At 49.2% G+C, this 27,560-nt stretch overlaps 2 protein-coding genes across 10 annotated transcripts in view; both read right to left on the reverse strand.

Moving 5' to 3' along the window:
- Positions 1-913: 913 nt before the first annotated feature.
- Positions 914-24,955, reverse strand: DEF6 (DEF6 guanine nucleotide exchange factor). Of its 2 annotated transcripts, XM_055264400.2 has the most exons (11): positions 24,618-24,931; positions 12,838-12,978; positions 12,020-12,205; positions 10,128-10,364; positions 9,894-10,040; positions 4,669-4,777; positions 4,197-4,495; positions 2,990-3,156; positions 2,663-2,861; positions 1,702-1,792; positions 914-1,498 (listed from the first exon to the last, which is right to left on the reverse strand). In XM_055264400.2, exons 1-11 carry the CDS (start codon positions 24,711-24,713, stop codon positions 1,275-1,277), a joined length of 1,896 nt encoding a protein of 631 aa, XP_055120375.1. In that variant the 5' UTR covers positions 24,714-24,931; the 3' UTR covers positions 914-1,274. The 2 variants fall into 2 exon arrangements, with proteins under 2 accessions (XP_055120375.1, XP_063488231.1); XM_063632161.1 differs by lacking the exon at positions 12,020-12,205 and having other exon boundaries at positions 24,618-24,955.
- A 1,632-nt stretch (positions 24,956-26,587) lies between these two features.
- The window catches only part of ZNF76 (zinc finger protein 76), a 32,713-nt gene continuing 31,740 nt past the window's right edge, over positions 26,588-27,560 (reverse strand). For all 8 annotated transcript variants that reach the window (XM_063632164.1, XM_063632162.1, XM_055264404.2 and 5 more), the window contains one exon: positions 26,588-27,430. In XM_063632164.1, coding sequence (XP_063488234.1) covers positions 27,326-27,430 — 105 coding nt within the window. In that variant the 3' untranslated portion in view covers positions 26,588-27,325. The remainder of the gene's footprint in view (positions 27,431-27,560) is intronic.

Genomic DNA, 27,560 nt, shown 5'->3' on the forward strand with positions numbered 1-27,560 from the left:
TGGAATTTGGGAAGAGTGAAGGACAGATCTGCATTTTAGAAATCCTATCCAGGTGGCAATGGGGAAAGGGGTTGATAAGGAGACTTGGTTACTGCTCTTATCTAGTTGAGAAGTGACAAGAGCCAGAATAAGGCAGTAGCCATGACAGACATGGCCTCAAAAGTGTGGATCTGAGAGTAACCAAGGAAGTCCAATCAGTTGGACTTGGTGAGATGGGCAAGAGGGAGGAGGAGTTAAAGGTTAACAACCAGGTAGAAAGCACAAAGGCCTCAGCCATGGCAGTAGCCATGGGGATGGAAAAGGAGGGACAGATAGGAGAGTAGGAAGGAGAGTGTCTATTGGATTTGATGATGGGGTTTGGATGAGGGGGCTGAGAGAGAGGACATGAATCTTCCTAAATACCCAGATCTCTGTCTTGGTTAACAAGGTCAGCGAGTCAGAGATGATGGGAAGAGAAACAAATCTGAAAGGCTTTGGGAAAGTTACCAAATCTCCCTGAACCTCAATTCATCCATTTGTAAAATGCCAATGGTGATTTCCAGCTCTAAGAGTTGTCATGAGAATTAAATAACCTGGAAAACTGCAGTAGACACTCAATAAACACTTTTGGCTGATACTAATAATGGTGCTCGCTCATGTGCCAAACACTTAATCCTCATATAACCCTATATGGTAAGTACAGTCATTATCTTTATTTTACCAACCTGGGAACTGAAACGCAGAGATATAAAGAAAATTGACCAAAGTCAATCAGTTAGTAAATAGCAAAGCCAGGTTCAGAACCCAGGCAGTCTAGCTGCAGGGTCTTTCTTAACCACTTTATTATACTTTTACTGCTCTTTGGAACCTATAACTGGGCTTGAGGGAGGAAGGGAGGAAATGGCAGGAGAGATGGACAGACCTGAGCCAATAATTCATTCTAAGAGCAGTTTTTATTTAGAAATGTACTTCCACAACTTGGTGGCCACCTGGGGGCAGGTAGCCCCGGCTTGCTTGTTCACTCTTTCCCAGCCCAGGGACTGGGTCCTTGGGTCTAAAGCACAGGGCCAAGTTCTCAAGGATCAACATCCCAGACAGCCCCCATGGTCTGGGGCTTGGAGCTGGTATGAAGGGTGAACCAGTTTCCATACTGGACTGTTTATGGTTGAAGGGCCTGGGCCCCTGGCACCAGGACCTCAGCTCCCTCTCCTAGTAAGAGCTGGGATCACCCACAGGCCAGCTGTGGCCAGGTCCTGGTGGATATGACATTGGGAAGAACAAGTGGCTAGGAGAGGCTAATTTTCTGGTGCTGGATCCAGTTTATCTTCCTGAGGGGTGGAAGCCGGGGCAGAAGCCTCATCCCCACCATTGAGGGACTTCTGCTGCTCATTGCTGTTGGGCGAAGGGGTCCTGTTGCCCTGGGATCCCCAGCGGGTCAGGCGCTTTAGGGAGGAGTCACGGCGGGCAAGCAGAGGGGGCTGGAAGCCTGTGAAGGAGCTGCTGGTGACCGGACGCTTATCTGGCAGAGAGAAGGCAGGCAAGTAAGGAGAAAGGCATGCAAAGGTGAGAGGAGAGGGGCCTTGCCTCAGCCCTCAGAGGAGAGGGGAGCCTCCTGACTGCCAGTCCTGCCTTTGCTGGCCCTGGGGGATCTGGAGGTATCCCTTTCTCCCTCCTTTCTCCCTCCCAGCTCCAGGGAAAGCTCCAGAGTCTATTCCTTCTCACCTCCAGGCTCAATTGGATGCATGAGCCGGTTCATCTGGACATTCCAGTGTTTCACGTTGGTGCTGGCCTGGCGCAGTTTTCTCTGGGCAGCCTGTGGGGGCAGGGCCAGTGGGGAGTGATCAGAACCATCATCCATGGCATGGAGTCTTGATCTTTTCAGGTTCGCAGCCTGCTTAAAATCTGACCAAGACTACTGATCATCTCCCCAGAGAAAAACCATGTATGCTCATAGAGTTATTAATATATACATGAATAGAGTTTGCCTCCAATTTCATGGGACTCATGGACTTCCAAAAGGTAAAATGTAACCATAATAATAGTTTCCGTTTATTGAGCAGCTAAGATGTGCTAAGCATATTTATTATCTTATTTAACTTCCAGAGCAGAAGTTAACAACAAAAAAGTTCAAAAGAGCTTAAGTGACTTCCCAGGGATACACTTGAGCTCTAAGCCACTGCACTACACCACCTTTCCAGGACCTAATCCAAGAACCTCTGTTCAACATTTCACAGAGCCATTAGCAGTGGTTGTGAGGTGGGGGGGATCATGGAGGAACTTTACCTTTCTATGTTACATATTTCTGTGTTTGAATTTATGGAGATTCAGGCTCCAAGGAGTAGAGCCAAAGTACAAGGATAGCAAGACAGGGGCTTGGAAGGGTAGAAGGAAAAATTTTTGCCCAGGTTAATGATAATGTGAACAAAGATAGCAGCAAATATTTCTTCAGCACTTACTACGTACTAAATATCATGTATCATCTCATTTAATCTTCATAACAACGCTATAACCAGTTTCCTTTCCCAGGTGAGAGACTAACTCCAAGAAGTTTGGGAATTTGTCCAAAGTCACACAGCCAGCAGCTGCTAGGGCCAGGGTTTGAGGGAAGGCAGCCTGGCTCCAGAGCCTGTGTCCTAATGAGCTTATCCTGCCAGCCTCCACCCCATCCCACCCCAGGCCTCACCTCCACATCCTCGTCAGCCCTCTGCCGGTTCTGCCGCACCTCCTCCAGCTGCTGCTGGGCCTGCTGCAGGGAGCGGCTCTGCTGTGCCATCTCCTGCTGCAGCTCTTCCTTCTCCTGCTGCGCCCGTTCGATGTAGCGCTCCTGCTCCTCCTTCAGCTGCATCAACTGCTTCAGCTTCTCTTCCTCCTCTTCCAGCAGTCTGCCGGTTGAGTGTGTACTGTGTAGTCTCTAGTGCCAAGGCACCTTGCAGGTGCGCAGCAAGCAGGAAAACTGGGGTGGGTTCCAGGAGGGGTGGTGAGAGAACCAGAAGAGGTTCCTCAGGCCTACCTGGTCTGAGCGAGTCGCACAGATTCCTCATCTCGCCGAGCTTTCACCTCTAGTTGCAGGGCCTCCTGCAACCGCTGCTGCATCTCCTCCAGCTCCTTGATGCGCTGCCGCTGCCGGGCAGCCTCCTCCTCCTTCAGCTCCATCTCAGCCTGCATGGAGGCCCGGGCCTGTGGAGGGGGGAGGTGGTGGACCAAGAGCCAGGTCAAAAGGGGCACGTGGGGGCGGAGGAGGAGGGGGTGGGCATGTTGCTAAGCTCCCTAGGGGTGAGGGTCTGGGGAACTCCTTCATGTTGGGGTTTCCTGATCTGACCCCTGAGAGCCTGACTGGAACAGATAATGGTCGGTGAACAGATGCCACGTGGGGGAAACGGGCTCAAGTTATTCCCTTCCTAGTACCAACCTTAATCATAATTATATAACACGTAATTAAACAACATTATATAATTAAATAAGATATAAAAATATGGTCATCTCCTTCCTAGCACTAACTTAATAATTATTATATAATATGTTATAATCATGGCTGATGCTAGGAAGGAGGTGACGATAACTACAATTATTACAACAAAAAGTTACTGGACACTACAAGTGTTTCCTCATTTAACCCTCACTGTACCTCTGTGAGCAAAGTTCTATTAGTATTAGTATTTTACTGATAAGGCTCAGTAAAATGAGCTTGCCTGGGATCACGGGGCTCGTAAGAAGCAGAGCTAGGATTGAATCTACGTGTTTCTGACTCCAGATCCAGGTTTCTTAAATCCTAAATCTAATTGCCTCTGCACGCCTAGTCCGCCTCCATACGCGTCCCGCTTGCCTCTCAAACTGGTTTCACTGTAAACTCAGTTCAAGTGTAGTCCAAACTTGGTCCAATCTAATCCCCAATCACACGGTCTTCAACGGCTCCTTCTGCCCAAGCCTCAACCCACAGCCAAGGTCTCCGAACCAGGCCCCATCCATCCATGGGCTCGGATCTCGCCCCACACCGCTTTCTTAGCCCCAGGTTCTGCCCCTGGCGGAAGCCCCATCCCAAATCTCTCTTTCAAACCCGCGGACTCTGTCCCAACAATCCTTCATTCCAAGCTCCACCCTAGTGCGCGCCCCTCAACCCAGGAGCTCCGCCCTCTGCCCAGGCCCCGCCCCCGGCGCTCCGCCCCTGGCCAGCCTCCCACCCCACCGGTCCCGTCCCCGGCGCCGGGAGCTAACCCCACCTGCTCCGCCTCGCGCAGTTGGCCCTCGAGCGCCTGCTGCAGCTCCCGGTGCTGGCTGCGGCGCCGTTCCTCCTCCTCCTGCAGCAGCCGCTCAGCCTGCCGCTGCGCCTCCTGCAGCAGCTCCAGCTCCTGCAGCTTCCGCTCCTTCTCCTCCTGCAGCTGCTGCAGCCGCAGCAGCTCCTCCTCCTTGGCCGCCCGGCGCCGCTCCCGCTGCTCCCGCTGCTCCCGCCGTTTCTGCTTCAGGTCCTTGTGCAGGGACGTCTTCCCCTCGGCCTGCAGCCGGATCGCCATCTGGATGGCTGCCGAAGAGCGGGAGCGGGTCGGTCGGATCCTCGCACACAGCCCGAAAGGGGCCTTAGGAGTTTCCCGAGTCCACTCTCCAACCTCCCGCTGGACAAAGTATTATCACCCCCTTTTCACAGATGAGACGCCTAAGGACCAGCTAGACCCAAGCCACCTAGCGAGCACTCACCAGCTGTCCACTCCTGGCGCTGGCGCGTGTCTGAGGCGCTCATCTCATACGTGCGGGTGGCTGTCTTCACACAGAACATGCAGCGCTTTCCGTCGCGATCTGGCAGCACCTGGGACAGGGTAGGTGGCCGCAGCCAGGCTGGCCTCACCGTCAGGGCCTCACCTCAAGTCGGGGCCACACCTGCCCCAAGGGTGCTCCAGCTCAAGCCCCTAGCCCTCCTGGCTATCTTCCCTGGGGACCCCACTCTGCCAGGAGCCTGCATGGTTTGTATCATAAGTTATGGGGGACTTATGTCCCCACAACTCTGTAGCCTTTGCTCTTTGAAGGCTAGGTGGGTGTGTTTCCATCTTATTATTCCACGGGGTCCAGTACATAATGGCCACTCAGTGTTTATGCAGATCATGCTTGAACACTGCCAGTAACAGGGTCCTCACTATCCATGACAACTCACTTCCACATAGCCCTGCTTGTTGAGTTCATTCATTCGTTCCGCAGATATTTTTGGAGTGCCTACTGAGCACCACTCACTGCTCCTGGAGTTGGGATACTAAGGTGTGCCTAACAGACCAAATCTCTGCCTCCATTAAGTTTACATTCTGTGGAAAATAATAGCTACCACATTCTAGAGTCTGTACTAGTGTTTTATATGCATCATTATCTTCACTCCACCTATACAGCTTTGCCAGGCAGGCATTATTAGCTCCACTTTACAGAGAAAGAAACTGAGGCACTAAGAGCTCCAGGATTGTTCACCTCACACTGTTAGTCTGTTAGTGATGAGGCTTGGACTTCTGCGTAGATCCGTGCTCCTTTCCACAGTAACACTTTATGTGACAAAATTAGACAGATCCTAGGATGGCTATGATAATTTTTTAAAAGGAAAAACAACAACTGTTGGTAAGGAAATGGAGAAATTGGGATCCTCACACACTGCTAGGGATATTATCCAGCCTTAAAAAGGAATGAAAATCTGATATATTTGACAACATAGATGAAGCCTGAAAACATTTCTAAGTGAAAGAAACCAGACACAAAGGGACAAATATTGTATGATTCTATTTATGTAAGATACCTAGAAAAGGCAAATTCATGGAGACAGAAAGCAGAATAGAGGATACTAGGAGCTGGGGTCAGGGAGTATGAGGAGTTATTTCTTGGTGGGTACAAAGTTTCTGTTTGGTGTGATGAAAAGTGTTGGAAATAGATAGTGGTGGTGGTTGTACAATATTGTGAGTATAGATCCTTCACCATGATCAGATGGGATTCATCCCAGGGATGTAAGGATGGTTCAACATGCACAAATCAATATGCATGACACATCATAGTAACAGAACCAAGAGCAAAAACCATATGATCATTGCAACAGACCCTGAAAAAGCTTTCTAAAAAAATTCAACATCGAGTTATGATAAAAGCCCTAAAAAAATTGGGTATAGAAGGAACATACCTTAAAATAATAAAAGCTATCTATGACAAACTCACAGCTAACATTGTAATAAATGGAGAAAAATTGAAAGCCTTTCCTCTAAGATCTGGAACAAGACAAGGATGCCCACTTTTACCACTTTTATTCAATGTAATATTGGGAGTTCTGGCCAGAGCAATTAGGCAAGAGAAGGAAATGAAGGGCATCCAAACTGGAAATGAAGAAGTCAAATTAGCCTTGTTTGCAGATGGCATGGTCTTATACTTAGAAAAATCTAAAGACTCCATGGGGCGTGGTGGCTTACACTTGTAATCCTAACACTTTGGGAAACTGAGGTGGTTGGATTACTTGAGGCCAGGAGTTCGACACCAGCCTGGGCAATACAGTGAGATCCTGTCTCTCTCTTAAAAAAAAAAAAAAAAAAAAAAAGGCCAGGCGCAGTGGCTTATACCTGTAATCCCAGCACTTTGGGAGGCCGAGGTGGGTGGATCATCTGAGGTCAGGAGTTTGAGACCAGCCTGGCCAACATGGTGAAACGCTGTCTCTACTAAAAATACAAAAAAAAAAAAAAAAAATTAGCCGGGTGTGGTGGCGGGTGCCTGTAATCCCAGCTAACTCGGGAGGCTGAGGCAGGAGAATCACTTGAACCCGGGAGGCGGAGGTTGCAGTGAGCTGAGATCGTGCCATTGCACTCCAGCCTGGGTAATAAAAGCAAGACTCCTCCTCCTAAAAAAAAAAAAAAAAAGGGACTCCAACAAAAAACCGTTAGAGTTGATGAATGAATTCAGTAAAGTTGCAGGATAATTCAACATACAAAACCCAGTAGCATTTGTATATGCTAACAGCAAACAATCTGAAAAAGAAGTCAAGCGCAATCCCATTTCCAATAGCTACAAAGAATGTAAAATACCTAAGAATCAATGTAACCAAAGTGAAAGATCTATACAAGAAAAACTATAAAACTGATGAAATGAAGAGGATGCAAAAAATGGAAAGATATCCCATGCTCATGTATTGGAAGAATTAATATTGTTAAAATAACAATATTACCCAAAGCAATTTATAGATTTGGTGCAATCTCTATCAAAATAGATATAGAAAAAAAATCCTAAAATTTATATGGAACTACAAAAGACCTCAAATAGCCAAAGTAAGCCTGAGTAAAAAGAACAAAGCTGGAGGCATCACATTTCCTGACTTCAAAATACACTACAAACTGGCCACAGTGGTACACACCTATAGCCCCAGCTATTCAGGAGGCTGAAGCAGGAGGATCCCATGAGCCCAAGGAGATTGAGGCTGCAGTGACCTATGATCATACCACTGCACTCCAGCCTGGACACCAGAGAAAGACCCTGTCTCTAAAATAAAACAAAAAAACAAAATGTAGTACAAAGCTATAGTAACCAAATCAGCATAGTACTGGCATAAAAAGAGACACAAAGACCAATGGAACAGAATAGATAACCTAGATATAAATCCATACATTTACAGAGAACTCATTTTTGACAAAGGCGCCAAGAACACACAATGGGGAAAGAACAGTACTTTCAATAAATGGTTCTGGGAAAACTAAATAACTATATGCAGACGAATGAAACTAGACCCCTATCTCTCACCATATAAAAAAATCAAACAAAGATGGATTAAATATTTAAACGTAAGACCTGAAACTATGAAACTACTAGAAGAAAACATTGGAGAAATATTCCAGGACATTGGTCTGGGCAAAGAGATTTTTTGTGGAAGATCTCAAAAGCACAGGCAACCAAACCAAAAATAGAAAAATGGGATTATGTCAAGCTAAAAAGCTCCAGGACAGCCATGGAAACAATCAACAAAGTGAAGAGACAACCCACAGAATAGAAGAAAATATTTGCAAACTATCAGTCTGACAAGGGATTAATAACCAGAATATATAAGGAGCTCAAACAACTCTATAACAAAAAACCAAATAACCCAGTTTAAAAATGGGCAAAAGATCTCAATAGATATTTCTCAAAAGAAGACATACAAATGGCCAACAGAGATATGAGAAAATGCTCAATGTCACTAATCATCACAGAAAAGCAAATCAAAATTAAATGAGATATCATTTCACCCCAGTTAAAATGGCTTTTTACAAAAAAAAATAGAGAACATCTTTTTTTTTTTTTTTTTTTTGAGATAGAGTTTCACTCCTATCGCCCAGGCTGAAGTGCAGTGGTGCAATCTTGACTCACTGCAACCTCCATCTCCAGGTTCAAGCGATTCTTCTGCCTCAGCCTCCCGAGTAGCTGGATTACAGGCGCCCACCACGATGCCCGGCTGATTTTTATATTTTTAGTAGAGATGGGGTTTCACCATGTTGGCCAGGCTGGTCCCAAACTCCCAACCTCAGGTAATCCACCTGCCTCGGCCTCCCAAAGTGTTGGGATTATAGGCATGAGCCACTGCGCCTGGCCAAGAATATATTTTCTGTAAAAAGATGCTGGAGAAGATGTGGAGAAAGGGGAACCCTGATAAACTGTTAGTGGGAATGTAAATTAGCACAGCCACTATGGAAAACTGTATGAAGGTTCCTCAAAAACTAAAAATAGAACTAGCATATGATCTAGAAGTTCCACTGCTGGGTATATATCTAAAAGAAAGTAAATCAATATATTGAAGAGATATCTGCCTTCCCATGTTTACTGCAGAGCTATTCATAATGGCCAAAATATGAAATCAACCTAAGTGCCCAGAAGTGGATAAATAGATTAAGAAAATGTGACATATATAATGGAATATTATTCAGCCATAAAAAGAATGAAATCTTGTCATTTGCAGCAACATAGATGGCACCATATGTCATTTTGTTAAGCGAATAAGCCAAGCACAGAAAAACAACTATCGCATGTTCTCACATATATGTGGGAGCTAAAAAAGTGGATCACATGGACATAGAGAGTATATTAGTGGTTACCAGAGGCCAGGAAGTGTGAGGGGAGGATAAAGAGAGGTTGATGAATGGGTATAAACACACAGTTTGATAGGGAAAATAGGACCTAGGATTCAATAGATCAGTAGGGTGGCTACAGTTTACAATAATCTATTGTATATTTCAAAATAGAAGAGAATAATTTGAATGTTTCTAGCATAAAGAAATATTTAAGGTAAAGGATACCCAATGACATGATTTGATTTTTATAAAATATATGAATGTATTAGATTATCACATGTACCCTGAAAATATGTACATGTTATATATCAAAAGAATTTTTTAACTTCATGAATGTATTTAATGCCACTGAACTGTACACTTAAAATAGTTAAAATGGCAAGTTTCATGTCACACACACATATATACATATTATTTAAAATAGTAAAGACGCTTGTGTTTTAAGCCTCTAAAATAGTAATGAACACAAGGGAGGAAACAGAAGGGGAAGACAGAGGAGAGGGGTGTGGAGGGAGAATAGGGAAGTATAGAGTTGCTAAAGGGAATGGAATATGGGTGAAGAAGAAAAACCTTTAAAAGGGATTTTTAGAAAGATTTGCTGTGTAGTATAGATATAAGCCACTTCCTCTGAAATCTTGAGCAAATTCCATGTTATTCACCAATTACTTTGGTGTTTGAGTTGCAGTTTTAGTTTTAAGTGCTGACATGGATGAGAATGGCCTTGAGGCATCCAGACATATTTGGGTCACACTAATCTAAGCAGGAATTTGTGTCACTGTGGCTTTTCTCCATTTGCCCCTCTCCTGACCCCCTTGTCTTCTCATGCCCTGAGGACACTCTGGGCCCTGAGGTGTCTTCCACCCCCATCCTGCCCCTCACCTCCACGCAGCAGTGTGCATCCAGCGGGATAATGCCCCTTTTCTCTTTGCACTCTTCACTCCCAAAGTAGCAGAGGCAGCTGGGCTGCAGCTGGAACCAGCGTTCGGCCCAGTTCCTTCTCAGGTGCCCTCGCTTCCACAGGTAGCCCTGCCAGCCAGAGTTATGTCAGAGGCTTCCCAGGCCCCCCTTCGCCCTGCACCTTGTGCACTTCCCCTAGTTCCCAGCTTGGCTGACCTGCTTCAGGACATCTTGGATGAGCTCCTGGTAGACCTCATGGATGGCCATGCTGAGGGTGTCCCGGCCCACGCCCCGCAGGCAGCGGCCCGAATTGAAGAGCTCCAGGAACTGCCAGACGCTGAGCCCCCCGGTGGTCTGGGCCACCTGGGCCTCCTGGGCCAGAAGCTCCTCCAGCTCACCCAAGCTCACCTCCAAGCTCATGCTGCTGAGTACCTTTTTCAGCAGGTATTCCACCTGGAGCAGGAGAAGGAAGGCCTGGTAGCTGCAGCAGGCGGTGTTGCCAGCACCAACACCAGGGAGTGCTCTATCTGGCTCCCAGAGCCTGGGCAGAGGGAAACAGGGGACACAGCGTTGAGGGGGCCAGAGGACCGAATGCTATGGAGACCAGGGAAAAGACCTGGGAGAGGATCCTGGAGCCCCAACCCCAACTCAGGTTTTCTCTCCCCCTCCACAACCTCCAGTCCCACTCCTTCCTGTCTTAAGGGCAAGGTGAAGGGGACCTGAGATCTGGGGTCCAGGAAGAGGCAATAAATCACAGAAAGTGTCAAGGGAGTGCAAAGGCCCTCTCATCCACTCACTCATTTTGCAGATGACCAAAAAAAAGCCCAAAGGGGGAAGTGACTGGCTCTAAGTCACACAGCAAACTGGGGGCAGCCAGAACCTGATTCTGATCCCCTGAATCCCATTCAGGTCCTTATTCCAAGCCCCAACCCCCAACCCTGGGAATCCTTCCCTTGTGGGAGGGGAAGGGGATCTGGGGTAGGGGTAGGCGTTGGGGAGTGGGGAGTAGAGGTAAGCTGGGCAGGGACAGGAAACCTGTTACAGAGGAACCGGAAGTGGTGGCTGGGGTACATCCTGCTGCAGTTGTTAACTCTGTATGTTGGTCACAGAAGCAAGCAACCTCCTGGCCTCCAAGAGGCCACCTTGCCCTGACTGGCAGGGGTCTAACAAGGGCAGCCAGCCAAGTGTACGTGCAGATGGACACATGTCCCTCACCTGCCCCAGCAGCTTTTTGGGACACTCTGTTTAGGACTTTCTGGGGACTCCTGGGTCTTGTTTGGGCATTTAGTAGAGGGCACTGGTTCAGGGCTCGGGTGGTTCCCTTCATCACCCTTCCCACAAACAGAAGCCAGGACAAATGTGAGTGGAGCTTGACATGCTAGGGCTTCTTGTAAGTACAGAGGCCCCCTCTCCTGTAAACCCCACTCTAAAGACCTAAAGTCACCCAGGCATCTCCACAGCCACCAAGAGGACTAAAGGGTCACAAGGCCAAATGGGCAGGGGAGGGAAGTGAGGATGAGGGATGGTACAGGTGAATGGGAAAATGCCTTCCCTGGCTTCACCCAGGAGTGAGGAGGTAGGGACCAGATTCCTGGCCTTTTCTCCCAGGATGCCCTATCCCTGGGCTTAGCTGAGTCTGTCCTGGCTTTCCAGAAGAAAGGCAGAAAGGGAAAATCTGGAACCAGATTAACCTCCTGACTCAGAAAGGTCTCCCTTTGCCTTGTAAAGCATCCTTCCTGTCCTGGAAGAAGTGGCAAAAGGTAAAGGAAAAAAAAGCACCCTTCCTAGATTGCCAGTAATGCTCAGTAATGTATCTGGCATTTAGACCTCTGTGCAAACAGAATTTGCAGATCATTTTCCTACAGTGAGGACCAGCAGAACCCTCATGAAAGTGTAATTTCAGTTTTCCTGGAAGAAGGCACAATTACTCGGACACAGGCAGTTCCAGGCATCTGGAGACAGCTGGGTGAGGACAGATACCAGCATGGGAAGACAGTGAAGAAAGAAAGGGGATATGGGAAGGTACCAAAGGTGGTTTGGTCTCATTCATGGTTTTGCTTAGGTCTGGTCCCAAGTGATTCGGTCCCTGGGGCTGCCATCACCCTCACCTCATCAGGAACCATGATCAGAGGGTACTTGTCCTCAGACAGGAAGTTGAAGAGGCACCAGAGGCGGAAGGCATCCTGATTGGAGAGCATACTGTTCCCGTTGCTATCTGCCCGATAGTTCTTCTTGGCCGTCAGGGTCCAGCACAGCTCATCAAAGTGCTCTTTAACAAAAGCCCCCTCCTCCACCTGCCACCAGGGCTGCAAATCAGCTGGCTGCATATCCCAGCTCTACCACAACACTAGGCTCCAGCTGGGTTTCTTGGGTTCATCTATGCCCCTGCTCCCCACCTGGCCAAGTCCAGGGCCGTAACTCAAGGGATCCCTGAGCTGATTACCAGGTAACTAGCTGGTTCCAACCACTCCACCCCCGACAACATACCCACACCCACCCAGGCCCCCTGACAATAGAGTAACTCTAGTCTTTCAGCCCAGAGGAGAAAGGAGGAGAAACCCAGCAGGAAGCTAACAGCCAAGAACCTGGAAAGACAGTGACAGATTGGAGGAGTGCGGGGGGTTCAGGGTGACAGTCTGGGAAGGGTGGTTCCCTGGAAGCTGGAGGAGGGCCGGGCAGGGATTCGGTGGAAGGTTATGGGTAGGGTGGGGCCCATCTCATTAGAGATGAGGGACATTGAAGGTGAATTGAGGGGGACAGGTGGCTGGGATGTGAGGGATGTGATGGGACAGCAGGCACGGACAGAGCAGGCAGAAGTAGGAGTTTATGGCAGGCACGAAGAGCTGGAGTGGCAAGGTATTAGGCTGCTGGCCAGGCTGGAGAAGTGGGGAGAGGTTACAGATGCTCCCTACAAGCTGGGCCCCACCTTGTCCAGGATGTACTTGTTGAGGTAGGGCATGTATCCCTGGCTGGACACAGGGCCGTCATCATCATCTCGGAAGTGTTCCTCCAGGGCCACGGGGTCATGGGGGATGTGCAGGACCGTGTACAGGTTGTGGGACAGCACCTGGGATAGAGTAGAGTGGCAGTGTGTCTTTCTGCACCCCAACCAAAACTGGGCCAGAGGGCTGCTCCCCACCTCTCTGCTGGTCCTCACCCCATCCTGGCTGAGTTTACACACACTGTTCAGTTCAGTAATAACTAAAACTTATATACTATGTGCCAAGCACTGAGCTAAAGTACTTTACATGTCATTTGCTTAACCACCATAACAACTACTCATATCCCCATTTTACAGATGAAAACTCCTGCAGTCCTGAGATATTTCTCACCCAAGGTCACAGCTGGCAGAACTGGAATTCAAACCCATGCAGTTATACTCTTAGCCACTTCATTAGGTATTGGTGTCCTCTTTCTACAGACAGGGAGACTGAGGCTCAAGGGATTCAGTAACTTGCCAAAAGACCCACACTGAACAAGAGCTTGGAGTTCAAATCCATCTCCATCAGATTCCAAAGCCCAAGTGCTTCCCACAATGCTGGACAGTTTGCAGGGACTTAGTCTGCCACTCCAGGGCAGAAGCTGCCAATTTATCATGGTTTCCATCAAAGACTCAGTGTCCTGGCTGCAGTGTGCCTATCACCTAAGCGTGTCTGCTCTGGGAGAGGAGAGGGCTCAAAGAAGGGTCATGAAAAATGGTCCGTGACATGGAGAGAGCAAGGCTTAGAAGGGATAGTGGTCATAATGGTTGCAGGGGAAATGTGGGTTTGTTGAACAAATCCATGATATTAGAATAAAGGGGTTGAAATCTGAAATCTGGTGAAAATAAAATCACCTTGGGGTAATTCTATTATAGCATTTGTCACAAGCAGTGTGAATGATTAAAAAGTCACTAGTTACTATTGCACACTTACCATATGCCGGTCACTGTAGGAGGTGGTTAATTAAAACTTTTATTTTATTATTATTATTTTTTGAGACGGAGTCTCACTCTGTCACCCAGGCTGGAGTACAGTGGCATGATCTCGACTCACTACAACCTCCACCTCCTGGGTTCAAGCGATTCCCCTGCCTCAGCATCCTAAGTAGCTGGGATTACAGGCACCCACCATCACATTCAGCTAATTTTTGTATTTTTAGTAGAGACAGGGTTTCACCATGTTGGCCAGGCTGGCCTGGAAGTCCTGACCTCAGGCGATCCGCCCACCTCAGCCTCCCAAAGTGCTGGGATTACAGGTCTGAGGCACCATGCCCGGCCAAAACTTTTTTTTTTTTTGGTAGAGACAGAGGTCTGGATATGTTGCCCAGGCTGGCCTTGAACTGCTGGCCTCAAGTGATCCTCACACCTGGACCTTCCAAAATGCTGGGATTTCAGGCATGAGCCACTACACCCAGTCAAAGCGCTTTTTATACCCCATTTCTAGTCTTCACAAACACCTATATACACAAATATTATTAAGCCTGTTTTTCAGGTGAAGACACAGAGGTTTGGAAATTTTAAGAGTAAATGGCAGAGCTGAGTTTGAAACGAAATGTGCCTGGTTCACAGGTTGCCCTCCTACTAGAATATTGATGTCAAGCCTCCCTCCTCCGTTGGATTGTGAACTCTGGAGACAAGGTCTCTGTTCATCTTTATGTCCCTCAGCATCTATGTCCTCTTCTGTACATCAAGTGCAATCAATACATGCTATATTGAAGGGCTTCTTCCACCACTAGCAGTTCACCTTGGAATCAGTTCCTCGGAGGCAGGAGCAGGCACTGTCTCAGAGATGGTGTGTGTGCCAAGCCTTCATTTTATTCTCTTTTCAGAGAGGCGGGGGAGAAAGTATTGAGACTTTGCCTCAGTGTTCTCCTGGGGCTCCGTTTTCCTTGGCAAACTGGGAAGTGGGAGATCCCAGGAAGGGAGTATTTCCTTTTTTTCCCTCATTTCCCTCTGGGCAGCTATCCCTGGAGTTTTTGGTTATGTGAGCCAATAAATCCCCTCTCCCTTAAGCCATTTGAGTTTGGTTTTATCACTAATTCCAGGAAAGTCTTGCCTAACACATCTGTGGTCATAGGATACCAATCTCCACTCTAAGGGGTGCCACTGGCTCAATGCCTAGCACTTAAAACCCAGGGTGACCCCCTCAAGAGAATAATGCCAACATCCACTGACCAATTCTGAAGTGACAAGTGTTCAAGTTTTATATATTCTCATCTGCTGTCTCTTGGCCCCTTTTGAAACTACCCATGTCCTTATCTTTTTTTTTTTTTTTGAGACGCAGTCTCAATCTGCCGCCCAGGCTAGAGTGCAGTGGCACAGTCTTGGCTCACTGCAACCTCCACCTCCCAGGTTCACGTGATTCTCCTGCCTCAGCCTCCTGAGTAGCTGGGATTACGGACGTGTGCCACCATGCTCAGCTAATTTTTGTATTTTTAGTAGAGACGGAATTTCACTATGTTGGCCAGGCTGGTCTCAAACTCCTGACCTCAGGAGATCTGCCCGCCTCGGCCTCCCAAAGTGCTGGGATTACAAGGCGTGAGCCACTGCACCCGGCCACCCCAGCATTTCTAATCATCCAACCTACAGACACTCATGGGAGAGACACATTACAAGAATGCTCATTAAGCATTGTTTATAATATGAAAAACTGGAGACAAACTGAGGCTCCTCCAGTAGGAAACAGGTATACCACGTCAGGAACCACTGTATGTAGTTGAAAAGATTTCACTTTTCCCACTTGTGTGCTGGTGGGCAAATGTTTAACTCTCCAACACCTTAGTCTCCTCCTCTGTGAGGATAATGATAGGGTCTGCTCCAAAGGCTGTTTTGAGTGAAGACTACCTGGTGCATAGTGCACTGCTTAATAAAAGTTGTGGGTGATCTTTATTATGTTTGTATGAACAGACATCGAAAGATACGCATACTACACTGGCATGTAAAAAAAGCAAGCTACAGAATGAAATGTTTGTCAAATACGCGTGCAAAGATTAGGTCGAATTATATGAAACTAGTATTTTAGTAGGTCAAAACAATCAAGTGTCAGAAATTTCATACAGTTCAACCTGTTTATTTGTATACAGAAAGAATCTAGAAGACTCGCAAGCTGTTAACAGTGATCACCCCTCCAGAGTGAACTTTTATCTTTTTTTTTTTAAGACGGAATTTCGCTCTTGTTGCCCAGGCTGGAGTGCAATGGCATGATCTCAGCTCACCGCAACCTCCGCCTCTCGGGTTCAGGCCATTCTCCAGCCTCAGCCTCCCGAGGAGCTGAGATTACAGGCGCCCACCACCATGCCTGGCTAATTTTTGTACTTTTAGTAGAGATGGGGTTTTGCCATGTTGACCAGGCTGGTCTCAAACTCCTGACCTCAGGTGTTCTGCCCACCTCGGCCTCCCAAAGTGCTGGGGTTACAGGCATGAGCCACCGTGCCCGGCCAACATATTCTTCTTTACTTCAAAAATTTTTTGGGCCAGGTGCAGTGGCTCATGCCTGTAATCCCAGCACTTTGGGAGGCCAAGGCAGGTGGATCACCTGAGGTCAGGAGTTCCAGACCCATCTGGGCAACATGTTGAAACCCCATCTCTACTAAAAATACAAAAAATTGGCCGGGCACGGTGGCTCACGCTTGTAATCACAGCACTTTGGGAGGCCGAGGCGGGCGGATCACGAGGTCAGGAGATCGAGACCACGGTGAAACCCCGTCTCTACTAAAAATACAAAAAATTAGCCGGGCGTGGTGGCGGGCGCCTGTAGTCCCAGCTACTCGGAGAGGCTGAGGCAGGAGAATGGCGTGAACCCGGGAGGCGGAGCTTGCAGTGAGCCGAGATTGCGCCACTGCACTCCAGCCTGGGCGACAGAGCGAGACTCCGCCTCAAAAAAAAAAAAAAAAAAAAAAAAAAAAAAAAAAAAAAAAAAATTTGGCCAGGAGTGGTGGCTCACACCTGTAATCCCAGCACTTTGGGAGGCCCAGGCGGGGGGGATCACTTGAGGTCAGGAGTTCGAGACCAGCCTGGCCAGCAAGGCGAAACCTCATCTCTACTAAAAATACAAAAATTAGCCGGGTGTGATGGCAGGCGGCTGTAATCCCAGTTATAGGGAGGCTGAGGCAGAATAATTGCTTGAACCTGGGAGGTGGAGGTTGCAGTGAGCCAGGAAGGATAGTGCCACTGCACTCCAGCCTGGGTGGCAGAGTGAGACTCTGTCACACACACACATACACACACACACCCTCACAAAAAAAAATTACCACTAACGTGTTTTAATTTTACAATAAATTTATTTTTATTTTTGTTTATTTATTTAGAGACGGGGTCTCGCTCTGTTGCCTAAGCTGGGGTGCAGTGTCACGATTTCTGCTCACTGCAGCTTCCGCCTCCCAGGCTCAAGCCATCCTCCCACTTCAACCTCCTGATTAACTGGGACTACAGGCGTGCATCACCATGCTCAACTAAGTTAAAAATTTTTTTTTGTAATACCAAAATTAACCGGGTGTGGTGGCACACTCCTGTAGTCCCAGCTACTCAGGAGGCTGAGGTGGGAGGATTGCTTGAGCCCAGGAAGTCAAGGCTGCAGTGAGTTGAGATCGTGCCACTGCACTCCAGCCTGAGTGACAGATCCAGACCCTGTCTGAAAAAAAAAACAAAACCTTTTTTTTTCGTAGAGATGAGTTCTCATTATATTGCCCAGGCCATGGTGGCTCATACCTGTAATCCCAACGCTTTAGGAGGCCGAGGCAGGAGAAGCCCTCCTTTAGGAGGCCGAGGCAGGATCCTCAAGCGATCCTCCTGCCTCAGCCTCCTAAAGTGTTGGGATTACAGGTATGAGCTACCACAGCCCAGCCCTGAATTTCTTCTTTGACATTATATTCTTCTGTGTGTGTTCTTTTTTTAAACCAGGAGCATATATTGTCTTTAGGATAAAATTTAAAACAATAGGGATGAAAAAGGGTGCCATTAACCACAGTTATTAATTTGCCCTATTAAGTTGCTCTATAATAATATTCTTTTGCTGTTCACTGTTTGTGTGAGCATTTCTGGGTATTCTACATTCCTTGAGGGCAGCAATGACTCTAATCTCACCTTGACTCCAAAGATAGTATAATGTCCCCCATTCACTGAATGTTTCTGACTGACTCCTAAAGTCTAACTGAAATGCTCCAATGGTTTCCCATAATTTTCAGAGTAAAAGTTTGAGTCCTTCCACAGGCCTCCAGGCCCCATGTGACCTGGCCTGCTGCACCTTCTCTGACCTCATCCCTCTTGTTTACTTGCTTCCAGCCACTCTGCCTCCTTAATGTTCCTCCAGCAGGTCAGGCATATTCTTGCCCAAGGGCCTTTGCACTTACTGTTCCTGCAGCCTGGAATATTTCTCTCCAGGTCACTGCATGGCTCAAATCCTTTCCTCCTCCCTGTTTTCACTTAGATGTCACCTTCTTAGGGAATATATATTCCCTGACCAGGTGGAATATCCTCTGATCACCTTATTTTTTGAGACTGGGTCTTGCTCTGTTGCCCAGGCTGGAGTGTAGTGGCACAATCACAGCTCACTGCAGCCTCAACTGCCCTGGGCTCAGGTGATCTTCTCACCTCAGCCTCCTGAGTAGCTGGAACTGTAGGCGTGCGCCATCACACCCAGCTGATTTTTGTGTGTATGTATGTGTGTGTGTTTTCTTTTTTTTGCGATGGAGTTTTGCTCTTGTGCCCAGGCTGGAGTGCAATGGTGTGATCTCAGTTCACTGCAACCTCTGCCTCCCGGGTTCAAGCGATTCTCCTCCCTCAGCCTCCTGAGTAGCTGGGATTACAGGTGCCCGCCACCAACGTCCAGCTAATTTTTTTATTTTTAGTAGAGACAGAGTTTCAACATGTTGGCCAGGCTGGTCTCAAACTCCTGACTCAGGTGATCCACTCACCTCGGCCTCCCAAAGTACTGGGATTACAGGCAAGAGCCACCGTGCTGGGCCTAATTTTTGTATCTTTTGTAGGGACAGGCTTTCACCATGTTGCCCAGGTTGGTCTTGAATTCCTGGGCCGAAGCAATCCACCTGCCTCAGCCTCCCAAAGTGCTGAGATTACGGGTGTGAGATATCCTGCCCGGCCTGATCATCACCTTATTTAAACCTGTAACCCAATCCTGCCTGACCTCCATGATCCCTACCCGTTTCTGCTTTATTTTCTTCCATGTCATGTATCATCTTTCATCATACTGTACATTTCATTTAGTTTATTATCTGCCTCCTCTGACTAGAATGTCAGCACCATGAGGGTAGAAACGTTTGCGTTTTTTTCACTGTGGTATCACGGGGCCTGGCACCTAATGGATGCTCAATAAGTATCTCTTGAATGAACTTAAACACTTCATGGGAAGAAGCAGACAAAATACAAAAGCCAGACAGAGATTGACTAAATCCCACTGAGCGTATTAACCTTACTGGGCTTCAGTTTTCATCTCTCTGAAAAGAGAGTCCTAGGAGAGGACCTACGAATGCCCTCCCCCTCCCAGGACAGAACCTGCCACATAACAGCACAGTTATTTGAGCTTAGTTCTGTCACCCTGTACTGTCCCTAAGACCTGCACCTCACCTGCACTTTTGCCATTGGATTCTGAAGAACCCAGGGCAGAGACTCTGACCTCCACGAGCTGTCAGATATTAGGACAAGGAAGAATTAAATGCCTAGACACTCAGGGCCCCTCTCCAGAGAGCTGGGCCGACCTCAGACTGTCAGCTTCCTGCTCCTGGGTGCGGTAGGGGTTGGGGGTGGAGAGAGGGTGTGACTAGGGGAGGGGTCATGCTGGGAAGGAAATGGCAGTGACGGAGGAGTTGTAAGCAGGAGCTCACTTGCAGATCTCCATCAATCCTCAGCCCTGGATCAAGGCACTCTCATTATCCTCATTTGACAGATGAGGAAATCAAGGCTCAGAGAGAGGAAGCGTCTTGCCCAAGGTCTGACTCCAAAGCCCTGCTCTTGATCTCTACAGTACACTGGCCCTGGCTGAGCACCACAATCACCCAGGGAGCTGGTGAAACTGAAACATGCCCGCCCAGCCCAGACCTATTGACTCAGAGTTTCCAGGGGTGGGGTCCAGGTGTATTTTTCACAAGCTGCCATTTGGGTTTCCTCAGAGAGGACTCCCACAGTCTCCACAAACCCAGGGAGCCCCTGGCCTCTGAGTTGGCAGTCACTGACCTTTGAGATGCTTCATCTATTCACTCTTTCCTCTGGAGGCATGTAGGGGAGTAGTTCTCCTCTCAGGACTTGGGGGATCCTCTAAAACTCAAGTGTGGGTGTCAGGTCCATGTTGGCAACAGTCAGCAAGAACTGATTCTGTAGTTTCCAGCCTTCAGGATCCCCAGGGTTTGGGAATCCATAAAAGCACCCAGCAATGATTTCAGAAAGAATTCTCTCCTAAATTGATTTTTTTTTTTTTTAAGAAAGAATCTCACTCTATTGCCCAGGCTGGAATGCGGTGGTATAACCATGGCTCACTGCAGCTTGACCTCTCGGGCTCAAGTGATCCTTCCACCTCAGCCTCCAGAGTAGCAGGGACTATAGGCATGCACCATCATGCCTAATTTTTTCATTTTTTGTAGAGTTGTGGTCTTGCTATGTTGCCAGGGCTGGTCTCAAACTCCTGGACTCAACTGATTCTTTTGCCATGGCCTCCCAAAGTGCTGAGATTACAGGTGTGAGCCAACCTTGCCCAGCAAGGTCTTTAAATGAATCTAGGTTCCAAGTGATCCTTTTAAAAGACACAGATCCAGCCAGGTGCGGTAACTCACACCTGTAATCCCAGCACTTTGGGAGGCTAAGGCAGGCGGATCACCTGAGGCCAGGAGTTCAAGACCAGCCTGGCCAACATGGCGAAACCCTGGCTCTACTAAAAATACAAACATTAGCTGGGCGTGGTGGTGGGCACCTGTGATTCCAGCTACTTGGGAGGCTGAGGCAGGAGAATCATTGAACCTGGGAGGTGGAGGTTGTATTCTAGTGGGTTACTAGAAAAGCATAACTATTATCATGGAGGAACACTGGAAATTTTAAAAGGTGGGAATATTTGGATTCACTGTGTCACCTGCTGAGAGCAGGTGTAGGGGTTAGGTGTTGACATCAAAGGAGACAGACGCCTAGTTAAGGGAAAGGAGAGGCTGCATCACAGACCAATTTTACCTACTTGAGGTACAGAATTTATTCTTTAGTTTTGTAGGCTGGCTGGATGGCTTGGTGATCAACCCCCTGGTTTACAGATGAGAAAATGAAGATGGACAGTGACTTGCTTAAAGTCATCGAGATGGGGAGCAGTACGGATCCAAGCCTGTGTGGTTCTGAGTCAAGTGCTCTGCACATCATTAAATCATCCTCACCTCCCTACCCACAAATCCTAGCCTGGGGAGACCAGTAGCACACAGGAGTCAGGACAAAGCTGATGATCCTAGCCAGCAGGTTTTTGGACTGGAGCTGTTCTTAACTTTTCCTCCACTAAGGAGAAGGTGGTTGTCTCTCTCCAGAGGAGGCAAAACCTGAAGCTTATTGATTATCAGTGGGCAAGAATCTCACTCTGGGCTCCAGGACTGCCCTGAATGTCAGCTGGAGGTGCAGGAAACTGGAAGGCCCCCATTTACCCTCCCTCCCTTCCCCCAGCTCCTGCCAGTCAAGGAGGAAGTGGTAGGCCTGGTGCCTCCTAAAGATCCTCATCAAACCAGAGACACACTGCTCCATCTATATACCCCTTCACTCCACTGCCTGATAGTCAGGGGGGAAGGAGGCCAAATTATCAGCTGATCCTCCACTAGTCCTAAAATCAAAACTGCTCCCCTGGGGAAGAGGGTGTGGTCAGTAGGACACACATCATTCCCAGTGGCTCCCCTCTCTACAGCCCTCTGTCAGGATGGCTACCTTCTAAAGGTTTTTAGAGGTGGTTCTGGGAACCTTGCAAAAACTCACAGCCCTCAACTCCTGGGAAGTTTTGTGTTCAACCTAAATCCATCCTGGGCAGGAGTGCCGTTCCTATTGGTTTACTTTCTCTGTTCTCAACCCAACTGGACAAAGCTATTGTACTTTCTACAAGAATTCAAAGACAGGAAGAAATATCTGGTTTTTCCCTCAAGCCTTCTCTTCTCCAGGAGAAACAACCCTACTCCTTGGGCTTTTCTCAGAGGACGTGCTGTTCTTCCTCCTATCCTCTGGCCTCATCATGGGTTTGCCCAGGATAGCCACTGGGAGCCCCTCTACCAACATATTAGGGGAGAAGTGGCAAATGTCATGCACCAACACATCTTGCCCTGCGCTGGTGCAGGTCTCCCGCCAGGTCCCAACCCAGGACCCTAAGGCTAGGGATGGTTTTAGTAACCAGCCCAGTGAGGTGGCTCAAGACTATAATTTCAGCTACTCAGGAGGCAGAAGCCAGAGGATCACTTGAGGCCAGAGGTCTGAAACCAGCCGGGGCAACATAATGAGACTCAGGCTCTAAGAAATACAAAAATAAAAAAATTAGCCAGGCGTGGTGGCACGTGCCTGTAGTCCCAGCTACTCAAGAGGCTGAAGTAGGAATATCGCTTGAACCCAGGAGTTTGAGGCTGTAGTGAGCTATGATTGCACCACTGCACTCCAGCATGAGTAACAGAGCAAGATCTCATCTCTAAAACAAAAACAAAGAACCAGATTGACTCCATGGTCTTTTCCCTCATCCCCAAGTCTTTTCAGGGGAGAGGTGGGCCCTGCTTGTATAACTCTCTTGTCTGCTTCCTCCTTTGCCTTTTGACCACTTCTCTATTACTCCTTTGCTTTGCTGGAATCCCCGCCCCCCGACACTATCACTACTTCCTCTCCTTCCAATATTCACTATTATGGGCTTGAAAGGAGCCCTGCCATTTCTGCCCCACCCCCACTTGGCCCCTGAGACTCCCACTGTTAGCCCAGGTTTCCAGAGTGGACAAGTTTTCTGTCAAGTAGGAGTGAACTCTGTCACTGATCCTGTGTGACCAGCGATGTTGCTGGCAGTAGGTTCAATACGAGCTGTGATGAGGTACAGACAGTGGATAGTTCAAGCATGCAAGCTGTCCATGGAGTATTTCTCCAAAAACATGCAACCTGTGGGGGTGAGGGCGTGGGTATTGGCCCTTTTAGAGGGCAAGACAGAGGCTCAAGCTAGGAGGCTTTACTGGCTGATGGCACCAGGAAAAGAGGAGCCACTTAAAGGCGTACCTTCCATGTGAAGGGCAGAGAGAGCCTGGAGAGGTCTCAGGAGCCACAGGTAATACAGAGGTGGAAAATGTTACCCTGGAAGCAAAAAGCCACGGGGGCTGGTATTGTCTGGCAAGATATTAAAGGGACAGGGTGGGAGGTAGGGGTGGGACACAGAGTTTGCAGAAATGGATTTTGGATGTTCGACTTTTTTCCATTTATGCTGAGGACCCAACCAAATGACATGATCTGAAATATAAGAGATTTAAATAGGATGTAAGGAAGAATCTGCCTGTTAGGAGGTTCTCCCCAGGTGACAAAAGATGGTAGTGGGCTCTCCTTCCTGCGGGAGTGAAATCATCTATTAGATGCTCACAAATCCAGGTAAGGAGTTGTAACATAGCACCAGTTTGGGATATTCAAGTTCCTTGCGTCCAAGTTCAGTAAAGTGGGGGGTTGGAACGGTCATGGGGCACAGTAACTATTCTGTCCCATTCATCTCTCAGGTATCCAGGCACCCTCTACCTCAGTCATTAAGAATGGAGGTTTCCTTGAGACCACTGTCTCCTTTGGAGGATGGGGCAGGGAGACACCAGGAATTCAGTGCCTAGCCACATGCCAGGCACAGAGCCTCACGAGGGGCACTCAAGTACTTGCAGAGTGAATGAACGCACCCCTATGGCAGGTCCTAGAGAGCTGAGGCCTACCTTGCTCCTTTCCCCCAGCATTGGCTGATTCTAGTGGCTGAGGGCCTTGCTTCCTCCCCACTAACTAGGGTAGGGAAGGCAGCACTAATGGAGGACTAGAGGAAGAGAGAGAAAAACTTCTTGGCCTCCCAGAAATTGTCTAGGCCAGATGACTGACTTCAGCATGATCATTGACTGGGATTTTCCTGGGCTTAGATTCCACCCCTTCCCTACCTGAGGTCTCAAGGCCTAAGGTAAGTTTCCCAACCTGATATGTGTGGTGGATAGTGGGGTGAGCTGCGTAGCAGTATAATAGGGTCCTCAGTCCTCACCCACTCTACAGCTCTGTCCCACCTGGGGGGCAGGGTTAGGCAGGCCAGACTGGTTTGGGACTGGGGGCGGCCCCTTTATGCCTCTCTCAGCTCCAGAGGAAATGACTGCCAAGTACTGGCTAACTGTTTCTCTTGAAAGTCAGGAGGAAGCAGCAAGAAAGAGCAGACTGCATGCCCAAGCATGACTCTGTGGAGATGTGTGTGCTCATCACACGGAGTCTGGGATGTGGCCTGGCTCCTGGCCCTCAGAACCCCATAATGGCCCTCAGAACCTCCTGGCCTCCAGTTGTGGGGCCCAGTTCTGCGCAAGGTTTTTGCACACACTTCACTAGGTCTCTGGAGGGTGGGCAGCGGCATCTACCAGGCTATGTTGGCCCAGTTACTCAGGACCAGCCCCCCGACCCCAGGCCCGGGACGCTGGATCGCTGGGTGCCCCTGGAGTGGCAGTGTCCACACCTGGCTCCCAGGCGGCAGGGGCTGATGTGGTGCATCTGCCGTCCTCCCCTGGGCCCCAGGTGCCCCTCACCTTGAGCTGGGACTTGGAGACTTTGCCGCTCTTCTCCACGTCCAGTGCGGTAAAGGCGTACCAGATGGACTTGAGCAGTTCCTTGCGCAGGGCCATGGCTGAGGCGCCCGCCCGGCTGGGGGCGGCTCTGACACCAAGATCCGGTTTCAGGAAATGCAAACGGCTGCAGAGACCGCAGAGGTGCCATGGTGGAGCGAGAGCTCCACCTGCCTGCGCACTCCGTGAGGCTTCGTGCTGGCGAGAACCCTGCCTGTTGCTCTGGCAGTGCTCAGAGGCTCCACTCCCTGCATGGGAACTGAGGACCAACTCTCTGAGAGTGGGAACCCTCGTTCTGTATCCACGTGGCTCCCGGGGCATGTGAGGCCCTTTTAGAAGCCTCCTCAGCCCTGGAGCCTTCTGGAGCCTTCCGGGGCTCCCAGAGGCAGCTTGCTGAGGGAAAAAGCAAGCTCATCCTGATGTTGGAGTCAAACAGATTAAAGGTCCAGTCCTAGTTCCACATAGGAGGCCTTGGGTAAGTTACTTAACCTCCTTGAGCAGTTTCCTTGTTGGTAAAGCAGGAAAAATGCCTCCGTGTTATAAGAATGTCTGAGAATGGACGTAAAGCATATAGCAGGCTCTGGGTAGAGCTTTTGGTGCTACTTAACATTACCATGGTGGTGGGACTCCATCCAAGTGGAGGGAAACAAAGACAACATCACAAAGCTGGAGAGGGAAATGGGCCAGGGCACCTCTCCAGGTCAGGATGTGGCATCTGACTTGCTGGCTCCCTATCCCCTCATCATTGGCTCTAAACGGTACTCAGAGCACTGCCTACGCTAGCCCCAGTGGCCCTGAAGACACTGGAAACTTTCTGAAATACATGCGGGTGAGCCTTGTGGTGCACCTCAACCTTAAGGGTCCCAGCAGCAGCAGGCTTGGGATTCAGGGCCCTCCACATTAGTGCTTCCATTTCTTCAGATCCAGTGTCCAAAAGGACTGGGACACACCCACACCAGGAGTGGTGGTCACAGATGTTGAAGACATCTGCTCAGGCCAATTCTGAGACACCTCCCCCTACCCCCCAATCCAAATAAAAATCCCTCCAAGTAAGGTGTTGGGAATACCTCCTGCCTGGAGGCATGCCCCTGCCCCTCTCTTCCCAAGGAGCTGGTGGCAAGAGTAAATGGGAGCTTCCTAGGCATCCTAGGAGAGGATGCCTGGATCAGAGGAGGGGATTCCAATCCTAGGAGGCAGGAAGGGGTTGGGGCATATCCATCACAGCAGAGAGAGGAAAAGAGGCACCTCCAATCCCTGCAATGTTCCTGTCTAGGCAGAGTTAAACCCAGAGCTTCTTCCCATCAAGTGCCTTCCCTTGTATCCCTTCCTCCCGCCACAGCTGATCTGATCTCACCAACTCACTTTTCAGTGGGGTCTGATTGTGGCTTTGAAATCCCACAGCACAGTTCTAGACACCTAGGTGGGCACCCCCAGAGCTGGGTAATAGAGCCAAGACTTCAGCTCCAGAGGCATCAGACTCTGCTCCTTGAATCTCAGTAACCTTGGCAAAGGTGCCCCCCAGCCTCACTCTAACCTGGGGCTTTGTCCTCTTGGAGAAGCTGACTGTGTGATTTGGGGCTGGCTGGGTTGGAGGGGCTCTGACTACGTTCTACAAGAAAAGGCAGGAAAAGAGTTCCCCCAGCTCAATCACCTGAGGCCCGAGATTCAGCCAGAGCCTGGAAGCAGCGGTCACCCTTGTCCTGTTTGGCTACCCTGGAGCCCACCTGCTCTGCTGTGGGCAAGAAGCCACCAGCAGCTCCTCAAGGCTTTATCTTATACTGGGCTTCCTTCCCACCTGTGTCCCTGGCAGGCCAGCCCCACCACTCTGGCACCAAGGCTGAGTGGAGTTTGTGCCAGGGAGACAGGGCTGAGAGCCTGACTTGACCAACCCTGCCACCCAGGCCTATAGCTGAAAGGATGGAGGGACCCAGGTGGAAATTTGGAACTTTTATTAAATACTCATTCATCCATGTGCCACCACCACCCAGAGCACGAAAAAAATTATCAAAATGGAATTAAAAAAAAACAAAACAAATCAAACCCAATCCCCAGCAGTCTATGTACAGGGCCACTCCCTGCCTCTCTGCCATAGAGAGGTTGGGGGGCAGCTGAGGAGTGGCGGGGGCTGGGCACCTTTTCTCCAGCCACAGGCCCCTGAGGAATTAATTGACTGTGGTGTCAGGAAGTCCCTGGTGCCAAGTAGCCAGGCATCTCAGCTGGCCTCCAGGGCGGTGGTTATTGCTGGGAGGGCAGGACAGGGCCTGCTCCGCTGCTACTGGGCTGAAGAGCTATCTGTGGCTCTCCCCTAGAGGACCAGTCCCCATAGCAGCCCCAATCTCCACCTGAGAAGGGCAGCAGACTGAGGGCCAGAAGGGTGTTCTTTAGGAGGACAGCGGGCACCCTGCTGATTTTGAGAGGAGGGTGCCCTGGTGTAGCCTGGCTTGTCGTCAGCTCCCGAGGATGATGCACTCCCCTGATTCCAGCTGCCTGGCACCCCTCTTGGGCAGGGCCCCCATTCCCTTCAGGTAGGCAGTTTTCTTGCTGTCTTCTCAACCCAGAGACCTATGTGGCCACCTTCCATGTGTCAGCCACAGCCTGGGCCCTTGGGGGCAAGAATGGCCATGCAGCATGGCACTTCCTCCAGCATGGTGTGGGATCCAGCCCTCTTGGACTCAGCAGCCACTCTCCGACACTGTTGTCTCCAGGGTCACGGCCCCTTGCTGCATGGCCGCAGTGGCCACACTGATGGCCTCCTCTAAGGTCTGCTGTTCCTCCAGCTGTGGGGAAGGGCGTGCAGAAGGAAGGAGAGAGTGAGACCCTCCCTGCTAGACTCCAGTGTTAGTAGTATGTGGCCTACTTCTTTTTTTACTCTCCCCCATCTACCCAGTGCCACACGCTGAACACTTA

The sequence above is a fragment of the Symphalangus syndactylus genome, chromosome 23 (assembly GCF_028878055.3).
Source record: "Symphalangus syndactylus isolate Jambi chromosome 23, NHGRI_mSymSyn1-v2.1_pri, whole genome shotgun sequence".
In the NCBI taxonomy this organism is placed as follows: domain Eukaryota; kingdom Metazoa; phylum Chordata; class Mammalia; order Primates; family Hylobatidae; genus Symphalangus; species Symphalangus syndactylus.